This window comes from Colobus angolensis, unplaced genomic scaffold, assembly GCF_000951035.1.
Source record: "Colobus angolensis palliatus isolate OR3802 unplaced genomic scaffold, Cang.pa_1.0 Scaffold327, whole genome shotgun sequence".
Classification (NCBI taxonomy): domain Eukaryota; kingdom Metazoa; phylum Chordata; class Mammalia; order Primates; family Cercopithecidae; genus Colobus; species Colobus angolensis.
The window spans coordinates 616,358-636,404 of record NW_012116566.1 but is presented as its reverse complement, the minus strand read 5'-3'; the positions used below and the strand labels follow the sequence as shown (position 1 = coordinate 636,404).

Genomic DNA, 20,047 nt, shown 5'->3' with positions numbered 1-20,047 from the left:
TAAAGCATGTGGCCAGATGCCAGCTGTCAGTAAATGCCTGACATTAAGTTAACTGTTGTTGCTGGGATAAAGAATCTCACTGGAGTGGCCAAAGACCTGTGTTCTGAGACTAGGGAAAGGGAGGAAAGCGATCCAATTACTTGTCGACATTGCCCTCAGGCTACTGAAGCCACACAAAATTCCAGGCTGTTTCTCACATCTTTCTTTAGTTACGGAACTTCTTTCAAAAGATGGCAAAACATTTCCCATGCAGTCGGTTGTCTCTGGAACTGTGTATCTTGGAGAAAGAGGAAGTGTTCACCAGGATTTTCATTTTCTTCCTTTTTCTTCCGGAAAAAAAAAGGGGCCATCTGACTGGGGGAGTCGGGGGAGAACCTTGTGAGCGCCTTTTCATTGTTGGGCTGTTTATTCTACTGTTAACTACTCCCATATTTTTTCCTTTGGATAAATCATTCTATAAGAGGACAGTTTTGTCAATAATGCACATATTCGCGATCCCAAAGTAAACTGTGAGTTCTAGGTAAGCGTAACCCTGTTCTGCTGACCCAGGGAGAAGAAAGATGAGAAAATCTCCCCAGTTCGGTGAACAGGCCCTAGACTCCAGGCTGCCTCTGGACAGCTGCCTCTGGACTCCAGGCTCGCCCACCCCGGCCGTGACTGAGCAGGATCGCGCAGCAATCTTCTCGCGGGGGAAACCGCACCGACTCCTCGCCCTCATCAGCCGGCCCTCCGGGATTGTGCTTCCCACTCAACAGGCCTTCGCTGTAAAGTGCCTTGGAGGCCGCCAGAACCGCCCAAGTGGAATTCCCAGCCTCGGGAACGCGCATGGACCGCAGGAGTAGCTTCCCACCCCGCTGCCTAGCCCCAGACGCCTCCGCACATCTCTGGCCAGCTACCCCGACGGCGTGCGGAGGACCCGCCCCTCTAGGCTCAGCGCCTCCCCTTCCAGGACTCTGATTGGCTGTTTGACGCGTCAGTCGGTGCCAATCCCCGCCCTGCGACTCCGCCGCCTTCCCCAGCCCGCCGCCGGGAAGCGAGCCTGGGCGCCGGCGGGCGGCCGTCGCGTCTGACAGACCACTGCAGACCTCGGGCAGAGGCCCAACGCCTGTCCGCAGCGCGGCCGGCATGGCGGCGCCAAGGAGCCCCACGCGGGCAAGGGAGCGGGAGCGGTCTGACGCCCCCGCCGCAGGTGAGCCTGGGGCAGGGCCGGGCGGGGCCGGGCGGGGGGCGCGGGCAGGGACCGTCAGGGCGGGCGGGGTTGCGGGCAGCCTGGGACGCGCCCTCCTCTGTGGCCGCCGGTGCTGCTCGGCGGGGGCTGGGAGTCCTGGAGCCGGAGCGCGCCCCTGAGCGGGGCGGGAGTGGGACGGGGCTGCACCACCATTCGGGGGTCGAGCTGGTGTCGGGGACGGGGTTGTATTTGAATAAGGGAGGCCAAGCAGCTTAGGTCGCTTGTCCGGGCGGGAAACGCAGGTTCCTGGAGGAAAGCCGGTCTTTGGGGTCGGGGTCCCCTCAGAGCCGCGAGGGAAGCCTAGGCAGCGGCGGAGGTCGCGCCCTGCTCCTGGGAGCGGGCCCGGGGTTCGTGGACCAGCGGGGCCCAGTATCCTCTCGGGGAGCTCGACTCGCTGACGGAGGGAGTTACGTTTCGCGCCCTGCTGGCAGAGGATGTGGCGCACACCTTCGCGGCACTCGAGACTTGCTAACAACACAGAATACTCTGGCTGAAAAAAAATTCACCCAGAAGGGACCGGGCGCAGTGGCACACGCCTGTAATCCCAGCACTTTGGGAGGCCGAGGCGGGCGGATCACGAGGTCAGGAGTTCGAGACCAGCCTGGCCAGCATAGTGAAACCCTGTCTCTACTAAAAATACAAAAAATTAGCCGGGCGTGGTGGCGGGCGCCTGTAGTCCCAGCTACTCGGGAGGCTGGGGAGGCTGAGGCCGGAGAATTGCTTGAACCCAGCGGGCGGAGGTTGCAGTGAGCCGATATTGCACCACTGCACTCCCAGCCTGGGCGACAGAGTGAGACTCCGTCTAAAAAAAACAAAGAAAAGAAAAAAAAAAAAAACAAATCACCCAACAAGGGCAGCAGCACAGCCTGGGAGTTCAGGCACTGGGTCTTGAAGTCTCCTCCCGCTGGCTCGGTAGCAGGGTCCTCTTCCCCTCTGAAGTCCACATAGGATGTCTTCCTAACCGGCCCCCAGAAAGAAGCATAGCTGCGTCTAGGTTTTGAAGGAACACATGCCCGTGTCTATATTTGTCTGGAGCCCACTAGTGAATTTTGGGAGGATGCCGGTTCCCAAACACAGAGTTTGGGCTGCAGGAACTGCAGTGATTATGGCAAATTGGCAGTTGCGGGGATTGCTTATGAATTGCTGTTCTTGGTCCCAGCATGAGCTTTTAATTCACAAAGCAAACTGTTGGGTGCAGTGGAAACAGCACCTTTCTGGGAGTCAGAGGACATCATTCTGATGTGTCCTCATCCATAAAATGAAGGCCTCCGGTTAGCTGATCCAGGCAGCCTTTCCCAGTGGAGAACTCTGTCCTACCTCCCACTCTCAAAAGTTTGGAGAATGAACTCATTTTTAAAAACCTTTCTGCACCTTGGGTTATCATAAAATTAGCCACATATTTCCTATGGGTGTATTCGTTTGAACTTTTTATTATGTTATTTTCTTTTCTCCTCCCTGCCTTAGTTTGGCAGAGAAACAAAAATTGGAAATGGAGGCAGGAACACAGCTGGAAAGGCTGGTTTGGGAGGCAGAAAGGTGCCTACTCCGGGCTTAACATCATCACCCGGAATTTTTCCTTTCTCTGCACCAAGCTCAGTGCATGCCAGCGCTGCCAGCCCGGGTAGAGATTCTTTCCTCTGCTCCAATTGTGGGATCTGCAGTTGGTGTGCAGCAGAGGAAGAATGTGATTCAAGGATCAGATTATGGAAAACTTTTTTCTCCAAAACATAACTTCTGACGACTTACAAGCATAGTTTCCCTTCTTTGCCAGTGGTATTTGACAAAACAAAAATAAAACCAGTTTTAAAATCAGTTGTCAAAGCTAGTATAGGGACAACTATTTTAGTTTTCGAACAGCAAGTAACACTTGACAATAAAACCAGACAACAGAAGAAAACCCACAGAAGAGGTTTTTTTGTTTGTTTGATTTTTACTATTTCTTTAAAGTGTTAGGGTGTGTTAGGATATTGAGAATCGTGGACTAAGCATCTCTGCATAATATTATCCGAAAGACCGAATCAGAATGTTACATGCATGGAAGAAGCATTGGAAGTTCACTTAGTGCAGTGCCCGGAGAAGACGCTGTCATCTATTAGGAAGGCAGGGAGAGATGGTCATAGAGTGGAATAAGCTCACAGTCGCCAGCACACCTTAGGCAGACCACTGTGTTTGCAGGGAGAATGTGTGCACCCCACACTCTTCCTTGCTCTTCTGACATGTGGCCAGACTCGGACCATTAACTGCCTTGATTGGCTCAGCTCTGCTGTGGTTCTCTCCACCACTGTCCATCTGTTCAATGGTAACATTCACATTTCAGCCATGATTTCAGGAACCACAGGACTCATTGGAGGTTCTTAGGGGCCGGTGTTGGGGGAATAGGAATGCCCGGTGTGGAACAGCGGACCCACTCCAGCTATACTTGGAGTTGCTCTGCTTTTTTATTTCTGTATACTTTTATGTTTGTTTTGTTGTTTTTTGCTGTTCTAGGTAACGTTTTGTTTGGAGGAAAGAGTTTAATGCTAAATCAAACATTTAAAAATAATGGTAATGGCTGATGTTTTTTGGTGCTTCTTGTGTCTTAGTTCATTTATTACATGGAAAATGCTTAGAACTGGTTGGTTGTAGTTCCGAGTAAGCACTCAAATGTTAGCTGCTTCTCCTGTTATTAATATTACCTTCTACTATGAAGTAGCTGTTATTTTTTAACCTTATTTTAAGAAACCAAGTCACACACAAACTTGTACAAGGTTACTCACCTCCCATGTAGATGTGTCTGCTAAATGAAAGGTGTATTCCTCGATATCCTGGATTTTGTTAATCCAAAGCCATTCAAGTAGGCCCAACTGTATGTATGATGCAGATGTTTTTGAGCCACCATAAGCAGCCTTTGGCCTGTTCCCATGGGCAGTGGCAGATAATCACTAGGCAGGCAGGTGAATTTACCTGGTGGAACTTCTGTGTTCAAAAGGAGAGTAGGCAGATGGACCTGTTAATGACCCAGTGATTGGTCAGGTGGCAAGAGGAGCGATGAGAAGTGTGGGCACAAGCATTCCCTCCACATGGATTTCCGAAAGTGTGCTGAGAATTGTGACCTTATTCTAGAACAAGTGCCTTCAAGGTCTTTACTCTTGAGGAGGAGAAGAAGGAGTAGAGGGGGCGCTGGTGGTAGACAGTGTGTGCCAAGGAAAAGAGGCTTGAGAGCTGCTGGTTACAACTAGCAGCTGCTAGTTGTAATTGTCAAGAGAAATATTTCCCTTCTCTAAAAAACAGTTTGAGGGCTGTGGAGGAAAAAAAACACTGCAGTTAAAGGCACCCTCAACAGAATGCTTAAAACCAAATGGTCCATAGTTGATTTTGTTGTTGTTGTTTTGCCACCCATTTGTCCTACTATACTTCTACTCTTACATTTCTATGAGATGAATAAATATCAAATAAAATGTAACTTTTTTGGTACCAAGTATTTTATCTCAGTAGAAAGTCTTGATTGGGTATTACTAACTTGAAAATGACCTTTTCTCTGGCTCAGGTCTCAAGGTAGCTTCATCTGGGAGGCCTTGGCTGGCTCTCTGGCCTGGAGTGGGTACTCTCCTATGTGCCTGTAGCACTCAGTGCTTGTCCCCGTCACAAAAATAGTCGGCATTTGAATTTTCTTTAGGGTGCTAGACGTGGAGACACTGACCACAGATAGTGTTATATAATCTTTACATCCACGACTCTGTGACACAGTGGCTACAGAATTTGCTCAAGGCTTCTGCTAGTAAGTGGTGGCCAGGGTAAGCCCTGGGATGGGACTCCACTCATAACAGATTCTTAACAATCTGTCTGTTTCTGTCACCTGAAACAGAGTTCTGGCTTCTACCTGAGAGCTCTCCATAGTTTCCAAGGTTACCTTATCACATTTAAGCTGTTCTGAATTAAGGTTGGGTTAACATTTGCATACTGTTTTTATTGTTTGAGACAACTCTCGCAGGTCTGAGTACAGGAGAAGAGAGATTATGAAAAAGTTTTTATTACTGGGCTAAAACTTCCTAGTTTAGTGGTTCCCCATACGTGGCTATTAAAGTCTCTACTTAATTTGTGGAGGAATTATTGGATTAGTGTATTTGGTTAGTAAATCCTTTTGTTCTCTCCTCTCCATGTGAGTCCTCTGGTACACGTTCAGCTACTTGGTAACACAATCTGTTTTCAAAATGAGGTTGCATACACATTTATCTGATTTGTAATTAATTTAGTGGAAGAACATTTAAATGGTACTTCTAAATAAATCAACAGAAAGTTTTTGTATATGTTCTCATTTTTCCAATAACCTTTTATGCTAGTAATAGTCCATTTTTCTACTTTCCCATTTAATTGGAGCCAGAATAGACAGGTGACATCATGTTTAAGAGGATGTTAAAATGTTTATGTTCCTTTCTAGGAGACAAAAGCCTACTGCCTGTTAGTACTGTTGCTGGGATTCCTAGATAATAAACAAAAATCCCAGAAACTGTAGCACATAAAATGCTATGCTTGATGAATCTCTAAATTAAGAATTTAACAGTAAATCTTTTGTTGTTGATTTAACCATGTTACTATGACATCGAGTCTGTGGAATTATTGGATAAATAGACACAAAGTTACCTAAAATACCTCAGGTCTTTCTCCTCTTGCCGTATTATTGGTTATTAATGAATATTTGAGTGAGTCTTCTAGCAGAGGGAGTGATAAATACCTCAGCTCTTTCTCCTCTTGCCATATTATTGGTTATTAATGAATATTAGGATTAGTCTTCTAGGAGAGGGAGTAATAATGTAGTTGGAAGTCTTTCTCAAGAGAGTCTTTCCTCAAATCAGAAGTGAAAATATCATTAAACATCAAGTGTTTACTGTTTCAAAAAAAAAAAAAAAAAACAAAAGAATCATACCTCCCTCTCCTGTACCCGCCACGGTGGAGATGAGCTCTCATCTCTTCCTAGGCTTGGGACAGCCTCGCTGGGTACAAACCAGTTCCCAAATGGCTCAGGAATGGAGGTGGGCAGTGGAGCTGATGATGATGGAAGCTCATCAGAGCATGTACTGTGAACAATCTGTGTCTGTCCTCTAAGCCAGGGCATAGACCTCTGTAGCATTTAGTCTCCAAGTTTAAGAGAAGTGAACTAAATTCCTTCTTGCCTGGTAATGAATCTGTCCCTAGGTCTTAGAATAACACCTGATACTTTGGGGCTGTATTTTTTGACCTGTGATGAGAAGGCCTCAACTTGCTTGTGAACTCTCTAGAGTTAAAGAAAGACTGGGTGCTCTGTGTCTTCCGAATCCACCACTTGGACAGGCTGAAATGCTGCGGAGCAAGCAGAATGGCTGATAGGAAGGGGAAGTGGAAGAGATGGCAAGCCAGTGCCAGCATGGGCTGAATGTAACCAGTCACTGTCTAGATAGGAAGGGCTGGTGGCACTCATGTCAGTGGATGAGATCAGCAATTTGTCATTTTACTTGGCATTTACAAAATGAACTTGGAGTTTGGCTTGTAGCTAAGGTTAGGTTGGCTGCTCAGCTTGAAGTGGAAACATAGCCAATGAAAGTATTAACATACATGTTGGATCCCACAGTTCTGTGCCTGAAGCAGTGCAAGTCTTGGGCACATCAATTCCTAGGAGATCTAAAGAAAAATCCCTTGAACCGAGAGAGCTTATTAGGTCAGTTTTATCCATGGTATATCCTTCTATTTTTGTTTTTTAAGTATTAAATATTTGTTAGACTCAATTTTGGTTAGTTAGCTGACTGTCATGATAGAGGACTTGTAGAGTCTATGCTTGGTGATCTGCCTCATACTGTCTTGTTCTTCACACTTTGCTGCATCTTCTCCCATATGTAATTGATTCATTTGTTTGAATTTTGGAGCCTATTACATCTCCCTTTCCCTCCCAGTCTCCTTGATGTTCCTTTTTCCTCCCCTTCTAGCAGTCTTTTTGAAGCTGATTACCACCATAGAGACCCTTGTGGAAAAGGCTGTTTATTACAACTAACCTTGGGTCGACTGGTTTAATAGATCTGTAGAACTCAGCATGAACTTCTAAGGGTCAGGGTATTTGCTGGCATTTGTCAAGATCTTACGTATCTTCCATATACACTTAGGGCATCTTTTCTGTGGTGCAAGCTTTGAGTAATGTTTTGAGTTTAGTTGAATGTCAGTTATTTCACAACTATTTCTACTTCTGTGCCTTGTGCCCCAGCGTGGCTAGTCCTCTAACATAACTCTGAAACATATTAAAATAAGGAGACCTTTGGAGAATGAAGGGAAATGGCAGTTAATGGCCTGGCTTCCTTATGTTTGCTCACAGGGGAGGAAGTGAGGTCCAGATGGCTCAGCTGTCTAGGACCAGACCCTGAGTTCCTGACTCCCTCAGTTCCCTCCTCATTTCACTACCTTGAAACCATCCTACTAGATGACCACTTCACATTCTCACTTCCTGCTTTATATTTACGTGGTGTAATTAAGGGAAGAGAAAACACACTGGTGGTTCATTATTTCTAACATACATATTAAAAGTCAGAAGGGACCACCAGGATAGAGGCTCTTAGTTAACATAAATGTGGTAGGGTAACAGAACAGCCCCAAGTAGGTGAATACATTCATTTCTCTCATGTCAAAGAGAGGTAGCTCCCCAGGGCTGGGATGATCTCCATGGTGTCAGGGCCCCAGGTTCCTTCCACTTTGTTTCTCCACTATGCCTGGCTTCAATGCCCACTGCCACTTTTGGGTACAAGATGGCTGCTGGAGCATCAGTCATCACATTTACATTCCAGCTAATAGGGAGGGAAAAGGGCAAGGAACACACCCCTCTTAACAAGCCCTTTTGAAAGTTGCACCTTCCACTTCTCTTTGGCCGCTCACACAGCTGTACCCAGCACCCAGGGATGATGGAATGAGCCTTTATCTGAGTAGCCATGTGTCCAGCCCAAAGTCAGGGCTTGATCTTGATGGGAGGAGGAGAGAACAGACCCTGGGAGAAGCTGGCTGTCTCTCTCGTGGAGACACATGGACGGGATCCTGATTACATGGCTTCATTTCATTCATTCAACAAATATCTATTAACTATCTACTGTGTACTTAGGCACTCAGAAAGCGGAGTGAAAACAGATTCAGTCCCAGTCCGTAAGGCATTTACTGTCTACACAGGGAGACAGACACTAATCAAACACAAAATTGTGTAAACTGTGGCAAGTGCTGTGAAAAGGACACTGTGCTGTGAGAGAGGAAAACAGGGATTTGCTCAAGCCTGGGGGTTGGAAACAGAGAAGTGGTGTTTGAGCTGAGAGCTGGAGAATGAGTGGAATGAACTAGGACATGGTTAGAAGGAAGAATGTTTCAGACAGAGGGAAGAGTACAGGCAAAGCAAGGCAGGGAGGCAGGTGCGAGCTCTAGGAGGAAGTGAAGGCACTCCTTATAATGGAGCAAGAGGAAGAGGTGAGAGAAGAGGGAGGGGTCAGAGTCAGACCATGACGGGGATTGGGTGTGGGTGACCAACCGTCCCAGCTTGCCTGGACTGAGAGATGTGCCAGTATGTGGAGCTTTCAGTGCTAAAACTGGGAGAGTCCCAGGCAAACCAGGAGGAGGTGGCCACCTTCCCTGGAGGCCAGGGCAACGGTCAGGTTCCTTTCTTCATTATTTTCAGAGAATTTGGCCGAGCACGGTGGCTCATGCCTGTAATCCCAGCACTTTGGGAGGCCAAGGTAGGTGGATCACTTGAAGTCAGGAGTTCGAGACTAGCCCGGCCGACGTGGTGAAACCCCCATTTCTACTGAAAATACAAAAATTAGCCAGATGTGGTGGCAGGTGCCTGTAATCTCAACTATTGGGAGGCTGAGGCAGGAGAATCGCTTGAACCTTGGAGGCAGAGGTTGCGGATCGTGCCACTGTACTCCAGCCTGGGTGACAGAGTGAGACTCCATCTGAAAAAAAATTTTTTTTTCAGAAAAGTTCCTTTTAGATAGACATAGCTTCCAACCATAGAAGAACAACAACTGTGACTAGTAAAAGTAACTGCTTACTTTGGCCAAAGGGAAAGGGGCACAAAACAGACGCAACACTTATTTTTAGTTGAATTACTTGACCAGTAGGATTTTTCTTTATCTGGCCTGATTTCTCCTAAGGTTAACTTTGGAAATTAATTGGCATCTGATGATGTATTTGAGATAGCAGAAGCAGCTAAGGGTAGGGGGTGCTCTTACTCCATAGCAGGATTTCTCAACACTGGCAGCGTTGAAATTACTGGGAAGCTTAAAAAGGATACCTGGCCCTCAGCCTGATAAATCTGAAAATCCACAGGAGCCAGGGCCAGGGTCCTGGGGGTCTTGATGGAATGCAGATTCTGCTTCCATGGGGTTTGAGAATCTGTAGTTCTGAGAAGTCCCCAGTGGTATTGATGTTGCTGTCCTGTGGACTTTGAGTAGCAATGTTCTATAAAGTTTGATGAGGTGGTTTTTGAAGCCACTGGTCTCCCTTTAGGAGAGCAGATCTACAGGCCCACATAAACGTGTATGAGTCCATGATAGGAGCAAGGGTAAAAGACTTAGGGCGGGGAGGTGGCTAAAGAGGCTTCGGCCATGTGGTACCATCAGCAAGATCACACTGAACCCAGGGGAGCAAATCTTGACTTCTCAGTTGGTCCCAGGGGATGAGTGAGAGGTTATGGGGTGAGTTGTGGCTTTGTAAGCCACTGACTGTCACTAGTATTCTCCTGAGGTCTCTGGCTAGGATGCTACCATAGGTACTGACCATTTTTTACCTTTCTGACAATTGGTTAGGGCCCTTTCCAACTGATATCAGTGGCTAGCAGGATGTAGGTCTTTCCTACAAATGAGAGAAGCCATGGAAAGAGTTTTACATCGTAAAAAGTTTTGCATTGTAAAGAGTTTTGCATAGGAGATGATACATCCATCGAATGTGTAAAAAAACAAACCCACACTGGCTCTGGAGTAGAAAATAGAACTGGGGAAGGGAGACCAATTGGAAGGATTAGTAACTATTAGTGATGGTGCCCAAATGATTCTGAGTAATGGGAAAGTCACCACCAGGGCAAAAGTGAAGAATGACTTACCTCAAAGTATATCTTTAGTCAACGTGTTCATAAATGATTTATATTAGGATGTGGAAGTCTGATATTAAAGGCCTGAAAGTTGAACCAGACCACGGGCCACCGAAGCCCTGGCAGGTCAAAGCAGTGAGCCAGATCAGTAAATGAAATCTGGCAGATATAAATGTCAGGTCCTGCCTGAGTCTAAAGATCCTAGAACTGGCCCACATGATCTGGATAACCCTTTGTTTCCCTTCCCTTGTTGTGAACTGACAGGTAGATACAGATGTCAGAGATTAAGAATATATTTTTCTAAGTCAGCTCAGTGACATCAAATCCACATGTCCTAGTTGTGTGGCCACTTGGGCTTGCTAGCAGTGCCCAAGCGGAACTCCCTCCTAAAGTTCTAGGCCTCCCTCCCAAGGAGAGTGCAGGCCCAAGGATTCCTTCTGTGCGGGCAGGTCTGTGGGGGCGAAAGGGGCTGAGCTGAGCATGCCATTTAAAAAAAAATCTGCTGCTCAGATCAATCTCTCACCTTCAGGAAGGAGTAAAGGTGGTAGGAGGGGAGCCAGAACCCCACCTCCAGGAAGACCTCTCCACCAGGAGACTTGAGGAGAGTGAGTGAAACCCCTGGTCCCTCTCTTCCCTTCAAAGATGGGGAGACACACCCCAGCAGAGGTCCAAAGGGCTTTAAGCTGACAGCAGGTCGAATGTGAGTCAGTGACTTTTGGGTTGTTTGTAGCTGTGCAGTACGATCATGGGCTGCATTGCTGTGAATGTATCATCTAAAACAGGGTTCAGCAAGCCACAACCCGTGAGTCATATCTGGCCTACTGTTTATTTTTACATGGCCTATGACCTCAGAGTGGTTTTCACATTTTTAAATGGTAAACATGAAAATAATACTACTTCCTGACATGTGAAAATTAGATGGAATACAAATTTCAATGTCCATATATAAAGTTTTATTGGATCGGAGCCCTGTGTGTATTGTCTGTGGCTGCTTTCCCTGTATAAGGGCAGAGCTGAATAGTTGAGACAGATCAACTCATCATGGCTGATGAGACCTAAAATATGTACTCTCTGACCCTTTTCAGAAGACTTACCCTTGATGTAGAATGAAGAAGGTGGTCACCTTGTTGAATTCTGTCCTGGGGATCACACCCAGGACATTGTGTTTGACGGGGGGGTCTCACATTAAGTGTGGAATGAGTTTAGAGGAGACTGACCAGGACATCGAAGAGACTCCCCAAAGATATCATGTAGGGATTGGTTGAGAAAACAGGAGCTGTCTAAACTAGAAGAGAGAAAGATGCAGAGTAGAAATGATGGAAATGATGGAACTTCGAAGAGAATTACTCAGGGGAAGGCAATAATGTACAGTGGTTAGTTCAGAGGGCACAGCTCTACATCAGAACGGGAGGGTTCAAGTTCAGACTTCTACTTGTTTTCTCTGGGCTTCAGTTTCTTCACCTCAAAAAATGAAGCATTCCTGTGACAGCTCATCAGATTACCAGATCCACAGTGAATTAAGATTCAGCATTTGCCTTAGAGGTGTTTGCAGGCTAGTGGGAAACAATCGTGAATATACTGAGCTGGCCTGCAGTGTGGACATATTGCTGAGGGAGCACTCTGGGAAGCCTAAAAGACAAGTAGAATTCTGCGTTTAGCCCAAAGCATTCTGCAGTCCCATGAAAGATGTAAAAGGTTGTCATATGCAAGAGGAATCACACTTGTTCTTCATAACCCCAAGCGATAGATCCAGAGTGGTTACAGATCTGAACACCTCAGTCTCTTGCTTAAAACTCTCACAGCCTTCCCTTGCTCTTCAGTTAAACATCAGCCTCTTGAACGAGACCTTCAGGCTTCTCCAGCATCCCCTCACTTTCCTTGCCTTGCAAGCTCCTGTCCAGCCTTGGATCTCAGCTCAGCCTCGTGTCCTAGGGAAGCATTCTCCAACCTGGTTTAGGTCAGATTCCCTTGTTACAGTGCTTGTGGAGCTGCGTTCCTTTCCTCTGGAGCGTCGCCTCAGTGGTGCTCTGTTCCCACTAGGAGTCCGTCTGTCAGTCCCTGCCAGGAGGATCCAGTCTGTTGCATTTATAATTGTAGCATCAGCTCTTGGCACTGTGCCTGGCCTGTGGGAGGAGCTTAATCTATGTTCGTAGAATAATGATCACAGTTGTTCAATAAAGAGAGAAACATTCCAAAAAAGGAAAAAAGGAAATGGACCCCACAGGGTGGAGCGAGTTCCCAGCTGAGAGGTATGTAAGCAGAGGATGACAGATGGTGGGAGATGGTAGCCAAATGGTTTATATTCAGATAGTGCTTTTTTGTTTAATTTTGTTCCAACCCTGTGCTATCGCTTTTCAGCCATTGGGGTACCTTCTTGGGGTCATCAAGGCTAAGTGATTAGTCCTGTAGCTAGAAAATGACAGAATGAAGACAAGAGTCCTTTGCTCATTTTTGCCAAATGAGTTGTCTCTCCCAGGCTGGGGAGGCCTGTGTGGTTGGATAAAGCAGTGGCAGTGCTGGAGTTCTGTGACTCCACGGGGAAGGAATTACAACTTCCTCTTCAGTAGTAGCCTATCCCATCTGTAGCTTTCGTGGTTTTATAGTTGGATGGATTTTTAAAATGCGACGATTAGAAAATGAAACTTACCTGTAAAATGATGGGTTGCATTCAACACCTCTAGAAGATGTGCGCAGTCAAAAAGAAAAGCGACTCTGAGCTGTGATGTTATTAAAAAAAACACACACACGATCCTCTCAGTGTTTGGCCAGGAGCAGCTTCCTGTCGTATTTCTTGATACTTTCAGTTTAGAGGGAGCCTTGGGGGCAGTGTGCCCCATCCTGGGGGGATGGTGCTGACAGCATAAGTGGGTTGCATGACAGCCTACAGTTGAATGTCTTAGTGGTCATGACTTTCAAGATAAAATCCTCCCACTTGGTGCTTCTCTTTCTCAGTGATACTGATCTTGTAGTTGTTGGTTATTGTATTCAGCTAAGTGGAAGACTGTCATTTCTTATTGAGCAGAATTAATGCCTGAGATACAAAAGTTCAGAAGGTCCTTTGAGTTTACTATTTCAAGAATTTATTAAGAGGGTGTTTTTTTTCTTAATATTTCCCCCATAACTGGTATAAGAACAACCAACTAATCTATGATTTTGCAAGAACCAAGACAGTTTAAACTCATTCTTTCACACTGCTGTGCTAACTTCTAGAAATCTCTTGAATCTCCATGTGCTCCAAATTATTTAGAAAGCTCGATGCCCTAACAGGATTTGTTCTGTGTGTTTTTCCTTCTGTTTGTGTAATGCTTAATTTATTTGTTTAGACTAATGTACAATATTTTGCTTTATTCTTAAGCTGAGTTTCTCAGAATTAGACAATCAGTTCCCACACTGAAGGCTCCCAGCTTTTCCCTGCAGTCACATTGAAGCCTAACGATAAACTAAAAGCCTCTGAGAGAAGTGACCTCCTGGGGAATGGAGGTGCTCACCCGACCAGCTGACAGGAGGACACTGTGTCCCCAGGCCAGGGGCTCCCTGTGGGCAGGGAGTGTGTCTTGCCTTTCACTGCCTCCCTGCCTGGCATCCAGCCCAGGGAGTAACAAGTGTGAGGAATTGGTGAGGGGTCTGGGGAAGGGAGGGGGCAGGCCTTCCCAGCCCATCCCTGTCTGCGTGTTCCATTGGCTTTAGTTTATTCCTCTGTGCAGCACTTCCTGCCCTTGATTACAAATGACCCAAAAGCCATACTCACCTTTTCAAAGGGAGCAGGGTTCCATGGCACAGCTCAGAAAAGTGTGAAGTTTTCCCGGCACCTCAGAAGTGTGTGTGTCCTCTGCTTGCTCACCCACCCGCATCTTCCTACCTCTCTTGCCACAGAGAGTGTCCTTTCTCACCCCTCCCTTGAGTTCCTTCCTATTCCATCAGCCTCTCTTTACCACTCTCTCTTCCATCGTCTGCTAACTAACCATAATAGGACGTTGAAGCAGATGGAAATACCTGTTGTGTTTATTAAATGTAGTACTTCTACCTTAAGTTATTTTAGCCAGGTGATTTCACTGTATGTATATTTCTTCCCTTCCTCTGCTACCTCAGACATCTAAATTCAATTGCCTTTATGTCCTCCTAGCTCAGAGTTGATGTCCCCACTCCCTGGCCTGCTCAGTAGCCCTTGAAAGACCACCTCTGCTTCAGGAGAGAGTCAGTGGGCTAGATGCCGGTGACAGAGTCTGTGTAGAGAAAAAGTGTGGAGGTACTGATATTGTATATACCATGAATAAGATCAGGAGAGGAAGTAGACGAGGTTGAGGACTATGCAGCTGGCCCATGAGGAAGTAGAGATAGTACAGATTCTGGAAGTTTGAGGCAAACCAGACGCTGCTGAGTTTCCATGAGATAGAGAGACTGTGATGTCCAGGACAGTAGGAGCCTCAGGCTCCTGGGGTAGAACTGCTGTTTGCATGATCACTCGGTTTCCGGCTTTTCAGTGTCTTTTAGTTTTGTTTTCAGGGTTTTGGGGTATGTGTGTGTGTATTTGGTTTCCTGTTTTAATGTTTGAATTACTTCAGCTTTGGTATATTGTAGAGAATGGAAAAAAAAAAAAACCTAAGTAGAATTTTACCACCAAAAACGGGGCTTTTTTTTTTTTTTTTTTTTTTGGTGGTTCTGACCAACAGTCTCATCTGCCACATATAGTCTGAGTAATTACAGATCAGATTTTAGTTTCTGATGTTCGCGTTGTTGATTTCAGGAGGTCCTAAGGTAAGTCCTCTAGGACATGTTCACTGCTGAAGCATTACTTCTGCTTGTGTGGGTCGGGGTCCCAGCATGCATTAATGCTGATGACTAGGGAGATGTATGAGACATTAATGCTGATGGCTAGGGAGATGTAATACACTTTGCAATGTAACAGATAGACATTGTGCTGTATATATGGTCTCATTTCAGCCACCACCCAAGTGGTTCAGTTCAAAAACATTGAAAAGAAATTTCATGTTTTTGTATCTCTTCACAGGCATTAAAGAGGATCAAATCCATAATTTCTGGCAACACTGCCCTTTTCCACTTCCCCTTGCAACTTCCTTGTGGACTTGTGACACTTCACTGTGGACCTGAGGCTCCTACTGTCCTAGAAGTCCCCTTGTGGACTTTCTGGAGATTCTTTTTGCCCAAACTTGCTCCTCTCCTAACACACTCCTTTTTGTTCTCTTTTTTAAATGTAGAATGACTGAATTTGTGGAGGTGAAACCTTTTCTCCCTTCCTGTTTCTCTGAGTCCCAATCACCAAGCCTTCTACAGGCATCCCTCTCCGGGGAAGAGGCGAGAAAGCTGGGCCAGGGACTGCAGAATTCTCCTTGGCAGAGTGGTGGAATGGGGACCCCTGTGAACCTTCTCATGTCCACAATTTTATCTCAGTTGTATTTGAGGAAATGAGATTTGATGCTGGAGGTCATCAGAATTGTCATTATGACACTATTTTGCAAGATGTCTCATTACGTTGTTTTCCTCTGTATCACTTTTTAGTTGTAATTCAGTTATTAGCCCAGGAAGGAGAAATTTTTTTAAATTTTCATTTTAAAGAGTCTTAATTTACTTGCTATAGCAATATTAATTTGAAGATTTTCTCAGATCCCTAATTCAGAGGCAGGACAGCCAAGTGGTAAAGGAGGCAACTTCTGGCATCATGTCTTTGTTCGTTTTCTGTTGTTATAACAGAATACCACAGACTGGGTGATTTATAAGGAAAACAAATTTATTTCCTGCAGTTCTGCGGACTGGGGAGTCCAAGAGCTTGGCAGGCACCAGATCTGGTGAGGGCCTTCTGGTGGCATTGTAATACGGTGGAGGGCTGCATTGTAATATGATGAAAAGGTATTAGCACACAGGTCAACCACCAGTTCTGTCATGGGGGCCCCATGCTGATGGCCTTATCTAATCCTAATTACTTCCCAAAGGCCCCACCTCCAATCATCATATGAATTTTGTGATTAAGTTTCCAACACATAAAACCAACATGTGGGACTCATTGAAGACACATTCATACCATAGCATATCACATTGCTCCTGTTTTTGAATTCTGGCTCTTCTACTTACTGGCTGAGTCCCATTGGGCAATTATTTAATCTTTTCCCCCTCAAAGTTTTCTCTGCAAAATAAGGGTTACTAGAGTAATAACAATAAAAACAAGAATTCGTGTTTATTGGGTACTTATGGTGTGTGTCAGGTGTTGTGCAAAGTGCTTTCCCAACATTTCCTTTCAGTCTCACAGCAGCCCTGAGAGGTGGATCCTGCTGTGCCTCCTGTGTTGTGATGCGGTGATGATAGTAAGAGTGACTATGCACTGAGCACTCACTGTGCACTAGGCTCTACTATGTGCTGTCTTCATTCGTAGATTCAGAAACTGAGGCTTAGGGAGGGGAAATCACTTGCCCTGTGCAGGGCCAGCATGGGGACCATGTTCTTAGACTCTAGAGCCTTCTTACTGCCTGCTCCATGGCATGGTCACAGGAGTAAATGAATTAATTCCTGTAAAACACTTAACATAGGGGCTGGCACATAATAAAAGCTTAAATTGTAGCAATTGTAGCTGTTGGTGAAGTCATACTCTTTCCTACTAAAACACTGTATTTCTTATCCTTTGATGCAGAAGCCCCACTTCTAATGTTATCAGTGAACAGCTCGTATGGATCCTATACATGGCTGTATGGCCATGGCCTGCTTCCATGTGACTTACAAGTCTTGCAGAGTACCCTCCCATCCACCTCCAGATGGTTCTCTGGTACCCACACCAGCACCTCCATGAATAGGCTCCGTGGCCCTTCTTGGCTGGAGTTACTTGACAAAACAATGTGGACACATTGGGTAGAGGGAGACCAGGAGTGCAGGTGTGTGTTCTAGGTTTTTTTTTCCTGACAGGTTGATCATATCACAATCTCTTGGATTGTAGGTGGGGTTGAGATTTGAGGATAAGGGCATGTGCTAGGAAGAGTATGTGTGAGTGGGGAGAGCCTCTCAGTCTGTAGCGGGTCCCCATGGAGGGCTGGGAGCTGCAGGAGAGGCCCTGTGCTCAGGAGAGATGGCCCAGCTTCAGGGTCTCACCTCAAATTCCGCAGGGGCTGGTTGGTAACTGCCAAGTAGTAGGTTCCTGGGTTGTAACTGCAGCAGGTTAGATGGAGCCTGTGACAGATGAGAGCATGTGTCCCTGGAGTGGGCAGCAGCCATCCCCACTTCAGTGACTGCAAGCCCTTCACATCCACCCACAAGTGAGCACCACCCTGTGGGAAATAGGCAGATGCTTTCAGAAGGTCTTCAGAGAAGAAGAGATGTGAACAGCCATTACGTTCAGGAGAACTTTCCTCATAAATGGAGCCTAAAGTGAGAAATCACACCAGTACTGGGGTTTAGGGAAATAGGTGCTCTCATATATGTGATGAGAGTCTGTGGCAGTGTCTATCAAAATTGAAAATGTGCAAACCCTGTGACCTAGAATTTTATTTTCTTGAAATTATCCTTTTAAAAAAGCTACCACAAGGACTGTTAGAAAAGCATATTTGCCGCAGCATTGTTTGTAAAAGTGAGAAATGGGGAATGATCCCGGTGTTTATCAATAAGGCAGTGTTAGGCTGAGGCAGAAGGATGGCTTGAATCTAAGAGTTTGAGGTTGCAGTGAGCTGTGATCGTGCCACTGTGCTCCATGCTCCATCCTGGGCAACAGCACAAGACCTTGTCTCAAAAAAAAGCAATGCTTACATGTAGGACAGTTTATACTGAAATATTATTCATCATTAAAAAGAATAATGTGGATTTATGTGTACTGATATGAAAAGATGTCCACCTTTTATAATGAGAAAAAAACTAAAATCATGTTATAGTCCATTTTTCCAAAAAACGTTTGTACCTACAATAAAAGAAAGTATGTATCACGTGGGTAAAATTCTAGTTCTTCCATGAATTTAAAGCGTCACTAAAAATATTTGCATGTGTAGGCCGGGCGTGGTGGCTCAAGCCTGTAATCCCAGCACTTTGGGAGGCCGAGACAGGCGGATCACGAGGTCAGGAGATCGAGACCATCCTGGCTAACCTGGTGAAACCCCGTCTCTACTAAAAAATACAAAAAAACTAGCCGGGTGAGGTGGCGGGCGCCTGTAGTCCCAGCTACTGGGGAGGCTGAGGCAGGAGAATGGCGTAAACCTGGGAGGCGGAGCTTGCAGTGAGCCAAGATCCGGTTACTGCACTCCAGCCTGGGCGACAGAGCGAGACTCCGTCTCAAAAAAAAAAAAAAAAAAAAAAATTTGCATGTGTCAGAATTTTTAAAGTTGAAAAATCAAGCTAAATTAATAAAAATCTAAATTATAGATGTAAAGGCAATATAGCATTACATTTTTAAGCTTTCATAAAACGTTTTACTAAATGTCTAGGTGGGAATAAATATATAATGATTTGAATAGCTAATTAACTGTTCTGAAAAGATAAGCACTTGTTTTTGAAAATATCCTTTTAAGTAATTGTAAATATGTCGTTAAAATTTGCTAGTGTTGGCCAGGTGTGGTGGCTCACGCCTGTAATTCCAGTACTTTGGAAGGCTGAGGCGGGTGGATCACGAGGTCAGGAGATTGAGACCATCCTGGCTAACAGTGAAACCCTGTCTCTACTGAAAATACAAAAAAAATTAGCCAGGTGTGGTGGCGGATGCCTGTAGTCCCAGCTACTCAGGAGGCTGAGGCAGGAGAATGACGTGAACCTGGGAGGCAGAGCTTGCAGTGAGCTGAGCTGAGATCGCGCCACTGCACTCCAGCCTGGGCAACACAGCAAGACTCTGTCTCAAAAAAAAAAAAATTTGCTAGTGTTGGCCGGCCGCGGTGGCTCATGCCTATAATCCCAACACTTTGGGAGGCTGAGGTTGGCGGATCGCCTGCAGTCAGGAGCTGGAGACCAGCCTGACCAACATGGAGAAACTCTGCCTCTACTAAGAATACAAAATTAGCTGGGCATGGTGGCGCATGCCTGTAATCTTAGCTACCCGGAGGCTGATAGGAGAATCACTTGAACCTGGGAGGCAGAGGTTGTGGTGAGCCGAGATCGCACCACTGCACTGCAGCCTGGGCAAGAAGAGTGCAACTACATTTCAAAAAAAAAAAAAAAAAATTTGCTATGCTAGTGTTTTTTTCTTTATTTGCTGGCAAATTATTTCTTTATAAGTGTAAATATCACCTCAAATATACAGATGATAAAATGTGCCAAAATTTTAGATTCTACATTGATGAGTCTTTTACTATAGTTAAGCACTGGAATTTTACTAAATTATGTACTGTGGAGGAAATTATTTTGCAGTGAACCCCAGAGGTTTGGTCGTTATTCAAAGTCCTCTTTCTCATTTGTACTTAAGCAGTTTATGTGCTCAAACATAGTATAATTAGGAATCTGCTGAACGTAGCAAGATATTACAAGTGCACTGTTTCAGCTCTCTAGGCCTGTTTTCTCTCTTGTCAAATCAGGAATGACGGTGTGTATCTTATGCAGCATCACTAAATAGATCTCATGATTCCTTTTAAGTGGTCTGCTTTCTGGAAATGATATCTATGTGCCTGCTGTCTGAGTTACTTGCTCTGTGCTGCTTAAGTAATGCCATATGTTATGGCCTGTAATGGTTCAAACATATAAACGGGCAGAAGTGGATATTGGAGGCTGATATGGTTTGGCTCTGTTTCTCCCCAAATTTCATCTTGAATTATAGTTCCTGCAATCCCCAAGTGTCATGGGAG

The 20,047-nt window shown here is 45.5% G+C and overlaps 1 protein-coding gene across 1 annotated transcript in view; it reads left to right on the top strand.

Moving 5' to 3' along the window:
- Positions 1 to 1,018: 1,018 nt before the first annotated feature.
- The window catches only part of FAM105A (family with sequence similarity 105, member A), a 29,619-nt gene continuing 10,590 nt past the window's right edge, over positions 1,019 to 20,047 (top strand). The window contains exon 1 of the mRNA XM_011951765.1: positions 1,019 to 1,189. Within this exon, the coding sequence (XP_011807155.1) occupies positions 1,126 to 1,189 (64 nt within the window). The 5' untranslated portion in view covers positions 1,019 to 1,125. The remainder of the gene's footprint in view (positions 1,190 to 20,047) is intronic.